Raw genomic sequence first — 20,235 nt, 5'->3', positions numbered from 1 at the left:
TGGAAAAGGGTGGAGCAGTCGACTACAGGAATAGCGTACCATGTTTGTAGTCACAAGGGATGTCTTTGATAGCTTTGACCAGGGCTGTCACAGCACTGTGCACAAGGCAGAAACCAGACTGAAGGGGCTCACATAGGAAGTGATGGGAGAGAAAAGGGAGACTCCAGATAGAACATTGTTGGAAAGAAAAGTCAGTGTGGGCTTTTTGAGAAGGAGATGATGACAGCAGTTTTGAACAGCAGATGGACAAAGCCTGAGGAAAGGTAGGTGTGGACAATGTCAGCAAGCACTGGACTAAGGAGAGTAGTTATATGGAGAGGAGTTGGGTTGAGGCACAGGAGGTTGGTCTCGTGGAAGAGATGAACTGGACGTGTCTTTGCCTACCTTGAACTCCCATTCACCACCACCACCACTGAAAGCTGTGCTGGGGACGAAGATTAGGCAGACATGTCAAGTTTCAACATCTCATTTTAAGAACATGCTACCAACAAAGCCCAAACTTGGAGAGCAGCCATCCTATAGACAGTTTTACATTTTTCCTTCATCTTTTTTAAAAAAGTATATCTAGTGGCATATCTTTCAGATAAAAGTAGGATAATTGAGCTGTAAGTCCTTTCCCCAGAGTATTCTTTGAAATAAACAATTCAGATGTAGATTACTGCATGTTGCTTCACAAATGTAGATACGTCATCTATTCTTTGAAAAGATTCAGGCCAATAACTTACCCCAGCATTCTCAGGCTGTAGAATGCGTAGAGCATCTTCATCACTCAGGTTCAGCTGCAGCCAGACTGGATGGGTGTGCAGAAGCCGATCAAAAATGCTGAGGTTACATATGAAGCTTTCGTAGCCAGAATCCCTCATCCAGTATTTAGCAGCTTGTTCTTTCTGATAGTCATAATCCATATCCTCTTGCGTACTGCTCAACGAGTTGCAACTAATGAGAAATATATAGGCAACTGAACTACACAATGAAAATTGCCAATTTTGTAAGTTTGCAAACAGCAAAGTATAGCACTTTACCTTAAATATAATTTTATAAATATTTTTCATCACTGGGCCACCGACCAGCTTCAAAAGACTCAGCTGCAACATATATTTTACCTGCTTTTATGTGGGGAGAGACAAAACTGAAACAGGAGCAGAGCATTTCTCCGTAACTATATAAAATGGCATTGAATGCCAATTTCCCCAATGGGTTTTCTGCTTATATATTCCAAATATCTCACACACACAGTACTTGGCAACCTTTAATTGTTTTAATGTAATGTACTTTTGCACCCAATAAGACCAAGTCTAAGCTCCATGACATGGTGGGAATTAAGGGTGCATAATCCATTTTGGGACAATTTGTAAACATTCTGCATATTTTCAGACATAAATCTATGGGGAGGGAGTTCAGTCTAAACAAACATGATAAAAACGCATAACTGTGGCATATTACCTAAATGTTTGGATAAAGTTCGAATGAGGAATTCAAACCAATTTGTTTTCTAAATTCATGACAAACAAGTTGAATATTTAATTTTATTTAATGAGTTCATGGTGGATGTTCTGTTCACAAGCAATGTGGGGCTAGTTAGAGAGGTTACAAATGACCAGTTAGCACAGTTGTGAGGGACGGATCTGTCGATTGTTGCTTGTGTATTGTACATTTATTATTTTTTTAAATTTGAGCAGTATTTTTTCCTAACCTATCGGAGGACAGGTTCTGATGCTGCTACATGGCAAACATACCACATATCTCCACAGCCAGGAGAATTGAAAATTATTGCCAGTTACAATGATACATGTAACCCGCTGATGCAACTAGAGACAACATATCTCATTGCTGTGAATTTTGGTCTGTGATGAATTAGCTGATTTCAACCAGGATGGTGGCAGAGTCCAACAATTGAGCTCAGTGTCTCTAAACTAACGAGGGAAAAGACAGTCAGAATTCCCACTCTTGATTGCTATCCAGTGGTTCCTGCTAGGACGTGCATATACGTGGACTTTGAAGCATGTAATGATAAGGAATAGGCTTGGCTGTGATGCCTTTAACAGTTGAATAGCCCATCGACACATGGTCTAGGCTCATACATGATGAGCAGCAACTTGGGATGGTATTGGAGGGTGGTTGGTAACTTTGGAACCATAATCCAAGCAGGAGTCCCCAGTAACAAAATTGAGGGAGGAAAAACAATTCTAAATAAAGTGATGGCAATGCTGTGATAACAAACACCAAAAGGTGTACGAGCTTGTACCAAAAGCATAACTGGAGTCTGATTCCCACTAGTAAGTGGGGTTTTTCTTTTCTCAATAAGACTATGATGGGTACATATCCTGCTACCACTGATTCTGGCAATTAATGCATGAGACAGTTTGGTCGTTCTGTTTTGCCTATCCAGTGAAAAGTCCAAACCAACACTACTGGTTAAACTGGTATGGGGATCAAAGGCAATGCATTTAGGCGAGAGCTGTTCAACAGGGAGGCTGCACCACTCATACTGTCAATTGCATTGTAAAACCTAGAGGTGAACTGTTCACAGTAATTGTTGCTCAGAATTTCCCTTGAACAGGAAAGAGGTTTTGGGTGTATAGAATCATAGAAGTTTACAACATGGAAACAGACCCTTCGGCCCAACATGTCCATGTCGCCCAGTTTATACCACTAAGCTAGTCCCAATTGCCTGCACTTGGCCCATATCCCTCTATACCCATCTTACCCATGTAACTGTCCAAATGCTTTTTAAAAGACAAAATTGTACCCGCCTCTACGACTGCCTCTGGCAGCTCGTTCCAGACACTCACCACCCTTTGAGTGAAAAAATTGCCCCTCTGGACCCTTTTGTATCTCTCCCCTCTCACCTTAAATCTACTACTGGTTGAATACATCCAAATGGCTTGAGAATTTTCTTTTTTTGTTTATTTACATTTGTGTTTGGGTGGAGGGCAGCATGGGTAACGCGCCCATTGAATTCGGGGTGCTCCGCATGCGATCGCAGCCTAATTGAAGGCACTTGCCTTGGCTTCCGGGTTTCGCGCTGGAAAGCTGTGCAGCGGGCGGACTGTGCACCCGCATCATAGGCGGTCAGCTGGAGGAGCCCTATTTAAAGGGGCAGTCCTCCACTGACTGATGCTGCAGAAAGGAGCCAAAATTACAGCATGGAGCAGCCCAGGAGGAAGGCTGCTCCAAGGTTTAATGATGCCTCACTCCAAGTCCTACTGGATGGGGTGAGAAGGAGGGGGAGGACAGAGATCTTCTCTCCGGCGGACGGGAGGAAGTGGCCTGCCTTTGCCACCACGAAGGCCTGGCTCGAGGTGGCAGAGGAGGTCACCAGCACCACCAACTTATCACGCACCTGCATACAGTGCAGGAGGTGCTTCAATGACCTAAGTAGGTCAGCTGAAGTGAGTACACTCACTCATTCCCCTACACTTCATTTGCCACATCACTGCCCCCACCCCACATCTCCTTCTGCACTGCCAACACTACTCTATCACATCACTCCTCACACCCACTCAAAGCTCATTCTCATCTTACCTGCACTTACTCACCTCGCCAGTACTCATCCCACCACGACCACTCAACCCAATCCTCATACAATCTCAGGGCTCTATCTCATACTCACCCTCTCATGCATCTCTTTCATGGTCAGCCTCACCCAACCTGCCACTACCTGTGCTGCAGCCACAGGGCATGCATCACGTATGTGTAGTAAGAAGCGTACGGCAAACGTGAAAGGGATGCACAAGGGTGTTTGAGGGTTTGTCATGGTTTTTACTCATATTTGATTTCTGATCAACTCACATTACATATTATATTGTCACCACTACTGCCACGTCTTTGAAAATCTTGTCTGGTTTGTGCAATAATGCCCTTTCCTGAGGATCACATGAAGACCCACAACTGATGCCACCCATTGTGTCACTGCAGAGTGGGTGTAGGTGTATTTGCAGGGATCTTTTGTGCCGATGACTGAGAGACGCCGGCGACGTCCCCGGTGGCACACTGGAAGGATGCGGAGGAGAAGTTGTTGAGGGCAGTGGTGACTTTGACAGCGACAGGTAAGAAGATGGTGCTCGGGCCAGCCGGGTGCAGCTCGGCATGAAGGAGGCTGCAGATGTCCACGACTACATGTTGAGTGACTCTGAGCCTCTGTGTGCACTGCTGCTCAGAGAGGTCCAGGAAGCTGAGCCTCGGTCTGTAGACCCTGTGGCGAGGGTAGCGCCTTCTGTGATGCATCTCTCTCTGCGGTTGCCCTCCCTCCTGCTGTGCAGGTGGATATGTCACAGCACTGTGTTATGGAGCTTCACGTGTCAGAGGTGGATGGCATGGCCGGCGAGGCTGGTGATGCTGTTCGTCCTCCGAGGAGGTCATGACTGCAGCTATGGCGGCCCCCATCCAGAAGATGTACGTTTGAGGGGGTCCGCAACGTACGTAAATGTGTCTGCACACTGGGGTAAGTTGGTGAATTTTAGTGTTAAGAGGAGGGTGGTGCAGGCTAAACTTTGTCCAAAGCGACAGAGTGGCCTCCTGCAATGAGTGAGGGTCTCAACCCCCACCTGTCAAATGGAGCTTTGCAGCTCCCAAAGGCTGCAACACATCCATTTCAACTGGGAGTGTTTCCCCCAGTACGGGAAACACTCTCAGTTTAGATGAAAATCCCATCCCTCCTAAAATATCCTACAAATCAGGTCTGCTAACGACCTGAAGTATCCAGTTAATTGATTAATTGGGATCCCGCTGGCTTTAATTGCCGGTGGGAGTCCCGCATGTGGGAGCTGTGCGCGCATCACTGGGGAACCTGGAAGTGGGCGGGTTGGAGCCGGGCTCCGGACCCGTCCCAGGAATCCCCAATGTTCGGAGCCCCCCCGCCATGAACGCACCCGCTTGGACGTCCGAAAATCAAGCCCTTTAACTTAATATATCCTTTACAACAGCCTTCCATTGGTCTAGCCATAGGAACCAATTCTGTAAATGATCAGAATGTTACAATCAATAAGAGGCGCCAACTTCATGGAAGTAAAAACTGTATAAATACAGTAATGGTGCTTTCATTTATCTAGTGCCATACCACATTGAAACATTTCAACGTCTTCACACAATGAATTACTTTTGAGTTGCGCGGACTTATGTAAGCAAATGTAACAGCAATACTCTGCCAGCAACATCCCACAAACAGCAATGAGATGAATGACTCACTAATTTGTTTTTTTTGGGGGAATGTTCAAAGAAGGAAGAATGTTGGCTAGCAGACACAGAGAGCTACATTCTCTTTTTGAAACAGTGCCATGCAATCATTAATGTTCACCCAAAACCTCAGAACAGGCAGGTAGGATCTCAGTTTAATGTCTAATCCGAGGAGCCACACCTACAATACTGCAGTTCTTCAGTACTACATTGGAGTGTCAGCCCAGATTGGGAGCTCACACAACGACATGGGGCTCAAACCCACAACTTTCTGACCCAGTGGTATAAAGTGACCATGTGGAGGGATTTCTTTTTTGCTGCATCAGCGCCTCCTTTTTGAATGGAACAAACCAGTGAAATTATACAAGATCCTAACAGGAGAACATTCTCTGTTTTATTCGGTGGTCTGTGGTACTTTGCATCTCAAAGTAAAACAAATAATGAATCTACAAAAAAAATGTGATTTCTCGTCAGCATCAATTTTCCTATTTGGTGTTATTCAGTTTAAATCCCAGTTTTAAACCTCATTATGGAAATGAGGACACAATCTAGACTGACACTTCAGTGTGGTACTGAGGGAGCACTGCATTGTTGGAGGTGCTGCCTTTTAAATCAGACGTTAAGTTGAGGTCCCACCTGCCTGCTCAGGTGGATGTAAAAGATCCCATGACACTATTCAAAGAGGAGCAGCAAGCTCTCCCGATATCCTCCTTCAACCAACACCACCAAAAACAGATTAACTGGTCATTCATTCATTTGCTTTTGCGGGACCTCGCTGTGTGAAAATTGGCTGCCACATTTCCCCACATTACAAAACAGTGTCTGCACTTCAAAAGTAATTCCTTGGTTATAAAGCATTTTGCAATGTCCCGAGGTATTAAAACGCGATATGAATAAAAGTTCTTTCTTCCTTTCTAGTGGCATCAGACAGTGAGAGTTGCCTGGAATTTTAAATACAGGTTCAACTCCCTGCCACTTATCTAAGCCATGAGGAAAAGGCTCCAACATCTGCCTGCAAAAAAGAGAGGGGGATGATAAGAGGGAAGGAAAGTTAGTTAGGTGAAACCTTAATAAGTGGCACTTCATGTTTCCCTGCAACCAGCCAAAGGGGGGCAGTAGAAGAAGTCTGTAAGAAAGCTGTCTAACCACCACCTGCACTCACAGATATGGCCTGGAATTTCTTGAAAATTTGCACTGTGGTAATGGCACACTCTATTACTGTGGTACGGATTTTCCATGAAGTTATGGCATATGAGACTTACCCTAAGCCAAAATTTCCTGGAACCCTCTGCCATTATCCCCATCGAAACAGTGAGAATTTCATTAGCATAGCTCCACCCCTCCCACTCCCCCCCACTAAAATTAACGGCGATCACCATTTTCCTACATTTAAGCCGGTTTTCATGCCACTGCCACTTAAGACTGAAAAATAATGGTCCAAGTGGCCTGACAGCGGCGTGATTAAAGGGTGCATTCCCTGATTGCATTTAAATAACATGCTGATCAGGACGTTGATTGGGACAATAAGTTTGTGGAAGCGATTGATCCATTTCTGAGATTCTTGTAGATATATCACGAATCATTCAGTCATTTGTTCAAACTCCTGTAATTATTTCACCCATACCACATGATTTTGGATGTGTTTGTTCCATTGCTATAATTTGATTGATGAATGTTTTGATTAATTTCGAATGCAACAAATTACCATTTAATTTGTTATTTTAAAATCAAATTGCACTTTGATTTTCATTATCGCCGATTGTTGCCATCAGCGAGATGAGGAGAATTTGTTTTTTACGCAGCAAGTTGTTATGATCTGGAACACACTGCCTGAAAGGGTGGTGGAAGCAGATTCAATAATAACTTTCAAAAGGGAATTGGATAAACACTTGAAGGGCAGGGGAGTGGGACTAGTGGATAGCTCTTTCAAAGAGCCGGCACAGGCACGATGGGCTGAATGGCCGCCTTCTGTGCAGTATCATCCTATGATCTATAAATAGGCCTTAAATTGAATGTGAGGGTTGAGAAACCAGGAAGGAGAGATGGAAATGGAATGTCCCAAATTGAAGATTTGAAAAGTCCCGAAATAAAGATTCTGGCCAGAGATATTGACGCATGCGATGTTGATTACTGAAATGTACAACGTAAAAGAAAATTTGATATGAAATCCATTTCCATTTCCTTTTTTTTCGGAAAGTGAGCAAGATTTGACCAATTTGTGCAGTGTGTAGCCCAAGGAAAACTAACTTTAAGGAACTTAATATTCTAACTGTGTAAGAAGCCCTGTGAAAGGAGCGCGAGCACAGAAAGGCATCAGGGAACCCATCTAAGAGAATTTCTGAATCACTGTTTCAGTAGGCAACAGTATTCAGCATCTGGGGGAGATTTTTCTTTCCGTCTCGGCCACGTGAATTAATCTATCAGAAGTGACAAGTTGTAAGAAAGTGATAGCCTGCATCGCAGCCACAGGAACAAAATAAATAAATCCACTGATTAGACCACAAGAGCCTTCCACAGCTGGAAGGGGCCAGTATTCTCGGCACAACACGCACATGTAGAAAGCCCAAGATGTTTCACTAAAACAAAGTTACTATTTAAGCGTTCTGTTCAAATTTACCCGAACTGTACAGCAGAACTATAGACGACTCCTTACAACTATACAAATAAGTCAGCAAAAAGAACAAGCTTTTGCTCATAGCTATGGTTATACAATTTATTTTTCTTTTTAAGTATTAGCGTGCTTAAAAAAAAATTGATGGGCCAGATTTTGTTCTCGAAATAATGGTGAGGCTAATGGTGCTCGCCGTTATTTATGCGCAAATGGTACAGAAACTTTAGGCGAGGGGCTGCTACACGGTTAAATGCGAATATCCAAAAGTTGCTGTCCGGGTTGCGCCGCTCGGTCGTTAGCTTCGTGAAAACGGCATCCCGCTGTCTGCCTCAACATTGAAATGCATTGAATGGCGTGAAATTGCTGTATTTGCGCGGTTGATATGAACTAAACGCGCCACAGAAATTGAAGTCTCGTCATTTCAAGTGCAAGCACCCTAGTAACGACATGATAAGTGTTAATTACTGCCAATCAACCTCTCTGACACTGAAAATTAACTATTACAAGTGTGGAGTCTCATTCCTTCAGGTATTAATTGATGTTGGAGATTTTAAAAATGTCGTTAGATGCCCTGCTAGAGCAAAATCAGGGCTGATACATTTTTTTCAAAACATTTCTTTCAGTCTATCAGAATTTGAAAATGTGATTTGTCTACAGAGTGATGGAAAGTACAGCGGCCAGTGGCTGCGCCACTCCCACTGCTATACTCGCTGCGACGTATTCTAATTATTTTTCCAGCAAATTGTGGAGTAAGTTCGCCAATGGAGGATCAGGAAGCACAACGGTCTCACTTAGGGCGCTCCATAGAACCACAGAACCATAGAAAAGATACAGCACAGAAGAGGGCCATTCGACCCACCGTGTCCATGCCGGCTCGAAGAACAACCTGGTGCCCATTCTAATCCTACCTTCCAGCACCCAGTCCGTAGCCCTGCAGCTTACAGCACTTTAGGTGCAGGTCCAGGTACTTTTTAAAAGAGATGAGGGTCCCTGCCTCTACCACCAATTTGGGCAGCAAATTCCATACACCCACCACCCTCTGGGTAAAAAAGTTTTTCCTCATGTCCCCTCTAATCCTTCCGCCAATCAGCTTAAATCTATGCCCTCTAGTTCTTGAACTCTCCGCCAGGGTACTTCCTGTCTACTCTATCTGGGCCCCTCATAATTTTGTACACCTCAATCAAGTCTCCCCTCAGCCTCCTCTGCTCCAAGGAAAACAACCCCAGCCGATCCAATCACTCCTCGTAGCTGCAATTTTCAAGCCCTGGCAACATTCTTGTAAAACTTCTCTGCACTCTCTCCAGAGCAATTACGTCCTTCCTGTAATGTGGTGACCAGAACTGAGCACAATACTCCAGCTGTGGCTTTACCAGCGTTTTATACAGTTCCATCATTACATCCCTGCTTTTGTATTCTATACCTCGGCTAATAACAGAGAACATTCCGTATGCCTTCTTTACAACCTTATCTACCTGTACTGCCACCTTCAGGGACCTGTGCACATGCACTCCAAGGTCTCTCATTTCCTCCACCCCTCTCAATATAGTCCCATTTACTGCGTATTCCCTTTTACTGTTTGCCCTCCCTAAGTGCATTACCTCACACTTCTCCGGGTTGAACTCCGTTTGCTACTTTTCCGCCCACTCCACCAACCCATTGATATCTTCTTGGAGTCTACAGCTATCCTCTTCACTATCAACTACACGGCCAATTTTTGTGTCGTCTGCAAATTTGCCAATCATGCCCCCTACATTCAAGTCCAAATCATTAATATGTACCACAAACAGCAAGGGACCCAACACTGAGCCCTGTGGCACACCACTGGAAATGGATTTCCATTCACAAACACATCCATCGACTTTTACCCTTTGTTTCCTGTTACAGAGCCAATTTTGGATCTAATTTGCCACATTTCCCTGTATCCCATGGGCTTTTACCTTTCTGACCAGTCTGCCATATGGGACCTTGTCAAAAGCCTTACTAAAATCCATGCAGATAACATCCACTGCACTACCGTCATCAATCCTCCTTGTCACTTCCTCAAAGAATTCAATCAGATTTGTAAGGCATGACCTTCCCCGAACAAATCCATGCTGACTATCCCTGATTAAACCATGCCTTTCCAAGTGACAGTTTATCCTATCTCTCAGTATTGATTCTAATAGTTTGCCCACCACCGAGGTAAGATTGACCGGCCTATAAATGTTCGGCCTTTCCCTCGTACTCTTTTTAAACAATGGTATTACGTTTGCAGACTTCCGGTACCTCCCCTGTGTCTAGTGAGGTTTGGAAAATGATCCTCAGAACATCTGCTATTTCCTCCCTGGCTTCCTTCAATAGCCTAGGAAACAATCCATCCGGCCCTGATGACTTATCAACTTCAAGGATTCCAGAGCCTCTAGTACTTCCTCTCTCAATATGTTTACCTTATCCAATATTTCACACCTCTCCTCTTTAACTACTACATCCGGATCATCCCTTTCCTTTACGAATACAGAGACAAAATATTCATTTAAAACCCTACCCACATCCTCTGCTTCTACACACAAGTTACCCTTATCATCCCTGCTAGGTCCCACCTTTTCCTTAGCTAGCTTCTTGTTCTTAATGTACTGATAAAACATCTTTGGATTTTCTTTAATCTTACTAGCTAATATTTTTTCATGCCCTCTCTTTGCTTTCCTTATTTCCTTTTTTACGTCATCCCTGTACTTTTTATACTCCTCTAGGCTTTCTGCAGTATTTAGTTTTCTGTGACAGTCATAAGCTTTCTTTTCTGCTTTATCTTGCCCCGTATACTTCTAGACAACCAGGGGGTTCTAAATTTGGCAGTGCCACCCTTTTTCTTTGAGGGGTCGTGTCTGCATTGTACCTGTAGAATTTCACTTTTTAGTGCCTCCCATTGGCTTGCCACTGATTTCTCCTCAAGTAGTTGTGTCCAGTCCACTTCTGCCAAGTCACCTCTTAGTTCTGTAAAATTTGCCTGCCCCCAATTTAAAACGTTTACTCCTGATTTAACTCTGTCCTTTTCCATAATAATGCTAAAACTAACTGAATTGTGGTCACTATCCCAAATATGGTCACCCACTGTCACCTCACCCACTTGCCCAACTTCATTTCCCAGGACTAAATCTAGAATTGCATCCCCTCTTGTTGGGCTTGTCACGTACTGGCTAAAAAATTTCTCCTGGACACCGATCAAGAATTTTGCGCTCATCGCCAATATCGCCATTACATCGAATTCATGGTCCACAATTCCACATAGATTTAAGAGTCGGGATACATTACATGCAGAAAGAAAACTAGGTAGTATAGAGGGTGGGGGAAATCATGCACTAAAACATATGCTATTAAAAAAGTGAAAACTTACCGTAGCCACTGGGCATATTGAACATCTTCATCTGTATCAGGAATTGAACGAACCATCTTCAGTTCTCCAATCTCTAAGGCAAGTGTGTCAATCAGCTGTGTTGAACAGGCAATAGACTATTGTTAAACAGCGGAAAAAGGTGTGGTACTAAGAACTAGGTTAACTAATCTGCAGAAAATTGACATCACAAAGAACGCAAAGTATTCAGGACAGGATTTCCTCTGTACTGCAGTACACATTAGTATCCCATTAAAGACAGATACTTTGGAATGCACACTATACTTGTGTCAAACCTAAAATGATAGATACGCTCATCTCAACCTTTCAAATAATGCTGAGCCATGGGGAAAATCAGAGACTGAATGGAATACAGCTTTACTTTGTATATGCTTACAAACTTCACTTGTAAAACTGCAATGCAGTGAGCTTCTCAGTTGTGTGGAAAATAGAATAATCTTTAAATAATCATCCCATTCTACATTAAATACTGAGCTTTCTGGCATTTCATGTTACAAAAAAAAACAAAACATTCTGTAAGCCTATTTAAGAAGTAACCATTTCATGAGTATTATTTCAGGTTTTGGTAAAAAGGACCAGGTGCAGCAAAGCCTTTCCTCTCTTCAGGTGCAATTTTCCTCAGCTGGCAAATTGAACTGACCGCTGTGGGTGCGAATCCACCTCTACCCCAAAACAGTCAGTGTTATAAGATTTGGCATACCCCTGATCATCCATTGAGAAACAGCCTACCATTTCCATATTATGGCATCTGACTAGCTCTTCAATTATTTCAGGGCTATTACCTCCACTACTCTCCCCAGAAGTGCATTCTATGCATTGATCACTCCGGGTGAAGACGAACCTCCTGACAGTCCTAAATTTACCTTTTGTCCCCTTGTCCTACTGTTGCACCTTAATTTGAAGTAGTCTCCTGAATTGACCTCACATTACCATTTATTATCTTTTATACCTAAATGAGCTCTCCGCTTGTCACCTCCTTTCAAGGCTAAAAAACCCAAGTTTCACCAGTCTTTCCTCAAAACTTACTTTGACACTGGGGTCCTCACCCTCGTGGCTCTCCTCTGCAATGTTACTAGACTTGAATGTATCCTCATGCCTTGCTCAAGGTGCATTCTAACTCAGAGCATGGTAATGTTTTAACACAACTTCTTTGACCAGTTGTCTACGGTGTTGACGACATAGTTCAGCTTTTATTTGCTTTGCAGATTGTTGCTCTGCAGTTACGTATGTGTAATGAGTTTGGTTGCCACCAACTCATAAAGGAATTTACACACATTTACTGTACGTATACTAAATTTAAGCTGCATTTATACTAAGACTGCAGTATTGGTGCTTTCTACAGGAAGCCGCAGTCCATTTCACTCCCCCAACTCAAGATTTACACTTCAACTTTAGCATTGGTGCAAAACAAAACTGCTTTATACCAACACTATGGTTGCGCAAATATAGCTCTTTTTTTAAAAAAAACAATATTTTTATGATACCTTAAAGACTGGAATCATGGCTGCATTAGCCCAGGGAGATTATTTTGTCGAAGCGCCCCATTCATTTCATTGTTGTTTGTGGGATGTTGCTAGCACAGAATAATTTGCCATATTTGCTTATGTAAAAATGTCACTGCACCCCAAAAAAAAGAATTTTGAAACATTTCATTGAGATGATAAGGCAACACACAAATGCAAGTACTTATTTTTCGTATTATTTCGACTGGTAACAATCATAAGAAAAAAGGGAGATGAAAACATATTGAAATCAGACAGTGGTACATTAGTTCCATCCACCACCTAATTTCACTAAAATGGGCGCGACTCAATGTCCCAGCGGAACATCCTATTGCTGCTATTCAAAGGCTACAATCCTACTGGCATCACAGATTTCTGAAAGTCACTAGGGAGAAATCAGGTTACCACCAATATCCTCGGTAAATTCCACCCCTTCCCCCCAGCATTTTTACAGAAAAATATTTTTAACTCAATTTTTGCAACTCTAACACAGTATTAGGTAAGAGTACTCAAGCCACAAATACACAGCAAAGTATAAATCTACCCTTTTTTGATAGAGATCCATCCATGTTGGGGAAATGTTAGGAGTGAGATTTTACATTCAAAAGATCACAACCCCATTTAAACATACAGATATCTTTATTTTTAAAAATGATACATGTCAAAATAAGTCATTATTTTTAAACCCGAAGTGAGTGAGTGATTCTCACTTTAAATAAAAAATACTTGGCTTGGCTTCTCAGACCTAGCACAAACTATCCAAGTATTACCCCTACAGTCTTTACAGAGAGAGATTTTAAAATATCAGCATGCTATCCCACTGAATGATCCTTTGCGGCAAAAAGAAAACAAAGTCAGATGTTCCAACTTGCATCAGCTAGGCTAGCCACAGACTTCCTAAAACACTAAACTGCAGTAACCACAAAACTATTTTCCACAGAATTTGGACACTGAAAACAAGTTCTTATGCAATATAAGTACTCCATTATCTTTGTTTATATTTCGTATAAAAGAACAGAGCGCACTGTTTTTTTTAAACCAGTGGCACCCCCACAACAGAATTCCAAGCTTCTTTACCAGTTAACCCACATTTCAATTTCTGATAAACATATAAAGAAAGGAAAGAACTTGCATTTATATAGAACCTTTCACGACCTCAGGATGTACCAAAGTGCTTTACAGCCAATGAAGTGGTCACTGTTGTAATATTTCCCTGGTCAATAGGGAGATACTGCTTGTTCCATGTTTCAATCAACTGAATGATGAATTCATTTAAAATGCATGAATAAGTCTTTCTCTTGAGTCTACATTTTAGTTATTTCCCTTTCATTTAGTTCAAAAATCAGCTTGACAAGGAAAGGGTGTAAAATGTAACTACTGCATCATCCTATCCAGATGCAAGTGAACATTTGCTTACGAAGAATAGCAGTTTAAAAAGAAAATTGAAAAAAAGTTAACTGAAATATTGGATTATTGCCCATACAACATTTATGGTCTTTAGTTATTAAGATATAAAAGGATTCCAGAAGTTCACTTAAGACATGGCATCCAGGTAGTTACAATATTAGACTGTCTGCTAAGTGTCCAGTTTTTTTTAAATCCCAGACTCCACTAACATTCACAGCTGAGCTTTTGACTGCCTCTACAGAGCTGTCCACAGGAAGAAGGAAACTCAGCCAGGGTGGGATCATTTCCTCATCTCTCAAGCATGTTTCCTGGCATGTCAACGGATAGCAAAGCACTGAAGTGCTGTTGGACTGGAGTGCTCTAGTCCACCCTTCCAAAAAAAAGGACAGAGTGAATGTGAGGGGGGGAGGGAGGGGGGGTGAAGAAAGAGAGAGAGAGAAAGAAAGAGCTCAAGGCAGGGAGACAAAAAAAGGGTAATAAGTGTTTTAAAAAGATTTGTTTCTGTTAAAAGTACTGCAACAAAATTACAATACCTTAAAAAAACTTCCTCTTCGCAGCTCAACCAGACTTGACATTCTGAGCTTCAGAGTTAGCTAGACAGACCTGAAACCAAAGACATTTAATGGTTATTCCATGTTGCAGGAAATACTGATGCTCATTGCAAAACCACCAGTCACAACAGACATTCTGCCAAAATCTATGACAACACCACCCTTTCATTAAACCCATGCTGGCAGAGTTAAGGAGGGACACGATTTAAAATTGACCCCCAAAAGAGAATAAATCACTCAGCACCAAAGTTCAGAAACATTTTATCTTCAAATATCCTCTTCAGCTTTAACAAATAAAAACAGTTAAAAGCTCATTAAATGCAAAGGCTCGAGAACCAAAGGCTCGAGAACTGTGCTTTAGCTCAAGTCCTCCATTGACTTGTGTTGAGATTGAAGGTAATCTGAGGTCAAGAGACACAAGCAGCTGCTTGCGTTTAAGTTTAGGTTTGGAATACTAGCATGCTAACTGCTGTTTTCTCATAGTAGTAAATCCACTCCTTTTTCACTCCAGCACAAAGTATTCTTTTTAGGTGCAAAGCAAAGAAAAAACTTTTCAAACTGCTAGCTTGCTAAAGGGTGCCTACATTTTCAAGCTGAACTTTGCAATCTGTTTTATTCCAGTTTTGAAAAGCAGGCAAAATCTGTACAATATTTTTAATGTAAGCCATAACTACAAATTTCTAATGTAGAATGTTGTTACAGTAAGGTAACATAATTTTGAAGAAACTATATCCTTTTGGTAGAACCTAAGTAAATAGAGTTTAATTTCCCACCATCTATAATATATACATTCTACCAACATCCACATACACTTTTTCTGGATTCAGAATTGGTTGTTGGCTAACATTGATATCGGTGTGTTACCTTGGAATTTTTCGGGTTTACTAGGATCCAGCCTCTTGAGGGCAGAAATCACAACTGTGCTCTGAAATACCAAGGGTACGCATGCCTCAAACAGAATTCCATTCTCCAGCCTCGAAAGAGACAGCTCTAAAGTGAGTCCGTGGTTCCTGACACTGTTGTCCAAGAGCATTCATCATCTCCACTTCTCCACCGACCCCCTGCCGAAATCAGCAGTTAAATGCTGGTGGCTGGCACACACACATGACCTTTCTACTTGAACACTTTACGTCCTTCTGTCCAGTATATTCTATGCCAATTTCTGCTGCACATCTCTCTTTGACACATTTTACATCATGTAGCCTCTCCAGTACAAGTCATGCATACCTCCTCATGAAGGTTTGAGGTACTTATACGGCACTGGGTGCCATTACCTGATAAGTATTGTAGGAGCCATGTGATTATGTATGTACACGAGCCGCACTGAGGCACAGAAGAGAACTGCCGGAATTTTTGAGCATGCATGATATTTGCATTCATATAGTTCACACTGTCAAAAGTCATTCAGCATTTCATACAGCAAATTATTTTTGAAGTGAGTTGCTGTGATATAGACAAACATTTAGGATTAAACAAAATTAAATCTGTACAAAACTCTGCAAACCACCAGTTACAAATCATTGTCGTTTTACTTTTTTTAAAATCTTACATGCCAACAGTCAGCATTTGCAGAGTAGTGTCAACATTTACTGACAGAAATCAGTGTCTACTCCGCTGCCTGGTCCCTCTCCTGACATTGCTCAAAAATGTTAGTCAATTCTCTTCTGTGCCATGTGTGCCTCCATGCTGCTTGTGGACATGCATAATCACATGGCTCCTGAAAAAAGCATCATTGGCTCAGCGGGAAGTTTTGGGCTGGTTTATTTGCTGCCAAAGCAAGAACTGCCTGCTCCGAGAACTGAGCTGAAACGGCCACCATGTCGACTGCCACAGAAAGCTCTCTGCAGAAAAATACTATTGTTTTTACGTTGGGTCGTTTTCTTAGTTTACCGTCATTTGTTTTCATGAATCGACGTTGTTTCAGTAGCATATGCGACAAGAACCATGAAGCTGATCTCTAGTGTCAGGGGCCTGAGTTATGAGGAACAATTGGAGAAATGTGGGCTTTCAGACTGGAAAGGTGATCTTATAAAGATGTATAAGATAGCAAATGACATAAGAAATATTAATCTGGAACACTACTGTAAATTAAACAGTGGGAGTAGGACAAGGGGTCACAGGTTGAAACTTTAGGAGGTGATCAACACTTGGAATGGATTTCGGACAGAGGGTGGAGGCAAAAACCCTGGAATCATTTAAGAATTAGATGCAGCAATGGGGGAGAGTGGAGGGTTGTTCTAGACGGATGAATTAAGCTGGGATGAATTAAGATGGGATGAATGGCCTTCCTTATCCATAAGTATCTTGTGATCTTGTGAAATGGCATGATTATGTATTTGCGTTGTTGTGATCTCCTCTATATGATGCTGACAAATGATCTTGAAAGATAATGTGACAACTGGATGACGACACTGCTCCAAGTCAAGACTGAATCAGTATTAAAAAGCAAAGAAGATAAACACAGCATAATCCCTTGAGATTATTTCATAGCTTTCTGGCATGTATCTTTATTTACACCATGTACAAAATTGATGTGACAAAAAAAATCATTTAATTTGCAAAATTTTGTGGGCAGAGATCTTTACTAATGCTGACAGTGTCTTGGTATCAGAATATATAAACAAATGTGTTATAGGCGCCATTCGATAGTTCAGTGGGGATTTTATGTACAGCACTAGTAAATCTATCAGTGATAAATGCCTGTTTTTTAAAAATTCACATAAGGTCTTCTGAGAACTTCAAAAAGTGGTCTGTGCTAGGAAAATAAGTTAGACTTCTATACCTTTAAATGTAATTTTAGGTAGGTGCAGATTTGGAATAGAATGACTTTCCCAATGACGTTATTTAAAGTAGATGTAGTGCGTGCCAAAAGTCTAAGAGAGGAAGTAAGTAGCTATCTTGGAATAGACCAAACATGCAAACAACCCTGTATAACAACCACCAGAACTACTTCTGCAGCTTTACTTTGTTTTGTTACCCAAACAAAGTAATACTGATGTATGAAACACAGATTTTCCTTCATGTAAGTTTGCAAACATCTCTCAGTGGGCACAAACACTTGGATGCCTTTACTGAGCTTCTTTCAATTCATATTTTTTTTTAATGAGGTGGAGGTGGAAATAATGCTTCCTGATATACTGAACAGAACAGAGACAAAGGCCTAGAAATTTGATCGTGCTGTGCCTGTGTTATAGACATAAAATAGGCATCTAATGGCGGGTGGTCTGCATGCACACATTCCATCGCCTGCCATATTGGTAAAGGCTCCACAGTAGGCGTCAAAGGTGAACGCCTGAAACAGGCTTTAGGCCCTTTGCCTTTGCAAATAGGGGGCCTATTTGAGGCACCCTGCAGTAAATTTCTTCAGCCATTTGGCAGCCAAACCAACGGTCCTTAAAGGGACCAATGGGGGCTGCTGCCAGAAAGTAAAGTTTGAACTTTTTTACTTACCTTATTATGGAGCTGGGGAAGCACTCCTGCTCCTCCCGACTCCACATTAAATCCAGGGGTCGCTGCCAGCCACCGCTCGCCCCCCTCCCCATGGTCTCTTCCCCCCCAACCCCCCCCCGGACTATCCTAGTGCTCCTGGCTGGCACCTGAGCCAGCCGATCTAGCTGCCCCCTGGGACCGGTGATCTGCCTCTGGGGCCACAACTAGCACCTGCAGCTTGCCGGTAATAAGCAAATGAGGCCGGTGGGCCAATTTGATGTGGTTTTGCCATGCGCCGCACCGGGATCGCGCCTCAATTCGGGTGTGATTCAATTTCTAGGTCAAAGACTGCTCGTGTGGAGCATAAACGTCGGCATAGACCAGATGGGCCAAATGGCCTGTTTCTGTTCTGTAGTTTCAATGTAACTCAATGTAAAGTGTTGAAATACCAATATGTAAGCAGGTTAACTTTGGTTATCTATGTAGTTGCACTGATTGGAAAGGTATTTTGTTTTTGTTTCCCTATCTCTTGGGGCTCTATACCTGCCTGCTAGGAGGTATGTGACAGTAGTATGGAGTGATTCATTCCGTGATTTTTCTATATTACTGTGAGGACACATGCTGCCTCTTTACTAATGAACTGGCCAAGATTGAGAACTCTCCATTACGGGATCCATGTGTGAGAGTCTTTAATATTCTATTCTGTGCCTCTATGCTTTTGGTACATCACCAGATCAGGCTATATATAGTTCAAAGCATAAAGGAAAAAAAAGAGCTGTTTTCATATAATCAAATGCATATTAGAGCCAAGGCCATGAAGTTAGTTGACACCTTTTCCTGCCACATCATCAGGGAATATTGAATTTTTCTATTACTAGTTAACCAATTCAGGAACATAACAGTGGACTTTAGCTAACCTTTACTGCATTTATACTTGTTCTACTATGATTCACTCTCTGAAATCTTCACTGATTAACCTTTATGGTGTAATGTTTCACCCTAATCTATCACATACTGTAAATGACATCAAGAAATACATGCATATAATTGAGATTTATGCAGGTAAGAATGTACTAGGATTGACCCCTGATCTGTGCACAACAATTGCCTTCAATAAAGCAAATGAGAATCCATCTCAGATTTCCGATCGCAATCACTATCTCACGGCTCCTGTTGGAAAGTGTGTTCTTGTGTGGATGTTGCATGGAGACAGGATCAGAATCAGCTGTGATGCTTCCCTCAGTTGAATAGCATGTTGAGACTCATGGTCTATACCCACACATGAAAAATGGTCATTTGGGCTCCCAGCACCCCGGAACCTGGATGAGTCACCTCCTTCAGGAGAGGAGGGTTAAAAGTATTTAAGCAACAGCCATAAGATACCTAAATGTATAATAAAAACATAACACAGAAAGCAGCAGCAATGTTAAAGCTGTTCTACTCCAAATGCATGCTAAAAATTCCTGACATGTGTACTGCAACAAAATAAACTTTCAATACCTGAGTAATTGAGTGACTAAGTTCTGAAATACCCAACATAGGTGAAAGTAAATAGAAGAATCATTGTAGGGTTCAATTGATGTACTTTGAATATTTACATTACTTTTTGAATTACCCATGAACTATTCAAAGAGAGCTCAGGTTAGATATATAAATGAAGCTCGGCTGGACATGCTTCCAAGATTGGTTTACTGATTTTAAAAATGCTTGCGCTATGATTAAGTTATTGTAAAACTAATTGGTATAAACATCACCATTACTCTATGCCCAGTGTTTCTCATAGAAACCATGAAAGGGTCTGGTGGTTTCCCACAGGAGCATTAGGATACAGATAGTGATGGTTTACCTAATTTCAGCATTTTACTGCACGTCAACGGGAAACGGGAGCAATGGGCTGGCTGGGATAATGAAAAGGTGGCCTGGTGCCCATCAAGCCATCCAGAATAAATATCTATCAACACAACTGCTGAGGGCTTAGACTTAAACAGCCTATACTTTTAGAAAGAAATAAAGCACACAATGGGCTGGAATTCCAACCTAAATGATTTGGGATCTGAATAAAAAGCCTCAATTAGCATTGAAGTGCAACAGTCCTCAGCAGACTGGTTTTGTCAGCTCTTAAAAGGCTTAAATACTTTGCTTATGTAGAACCAAAATACAAGTGAACCAGCC

General features: G+C 42.0%; 1 protein-coding gene across 3 annotated transcripts in view; it reads right to left on the bottom strand.

The window, feature by feature from the left end:
• The window catches only part of LOC137324738 (ras and Rab interactor 2-like), a 127,363-nt gene that overhangs the window by 30,119 nt on the left and 77,009 nt on the right, over positions 1-20,235 (bottom strand). For 2 of the 3 annotated variants that reach the window (XM_067989394.1, XM_067989395.1), the window contains exons 3-5: positions 14,617-14,686; positions 11,157-11,251; positions 726-936 (exon numbers count right to left, since the gene is read on the bottom strand). In XM_067989394.1, coding sequence (XP_067845495.1) covers positions 726-936; positions 11,157-11,251; positions 14,617-14,658 — 348 coding nt within the window. In that variant the 5' untranslated portion in view covers positions 14,659-14,686. Of the gene's footprint in view, positions 1-725; positions 937-11,156; positions 11,252-14,616; positions 14,687-15,498; positions 15,696-20,235 lie in introns of all 3 variants that reach the window. The other variant, XM_067989396.1, reaches the window with a different exon arrangement.

Source organism: Heptranchias perlo, chromosome 8 (genome assembly GCF_035084215.1).
Source record: "Heptranchias perlo isolate sHepPer1 chromosome 8, sHepPer1.hap1, whole genome shotgun sequence".
Lineage (NCBI taxonomy): Eukaryota > Metazoa > Chordata > Chondrichthyes > Hexanchiformes > Hexanchidae > Heptranchias > Heptranchias perlo.
This window is presented reverse-complemented; position numbering and strand designations above follow the sequence as displayed.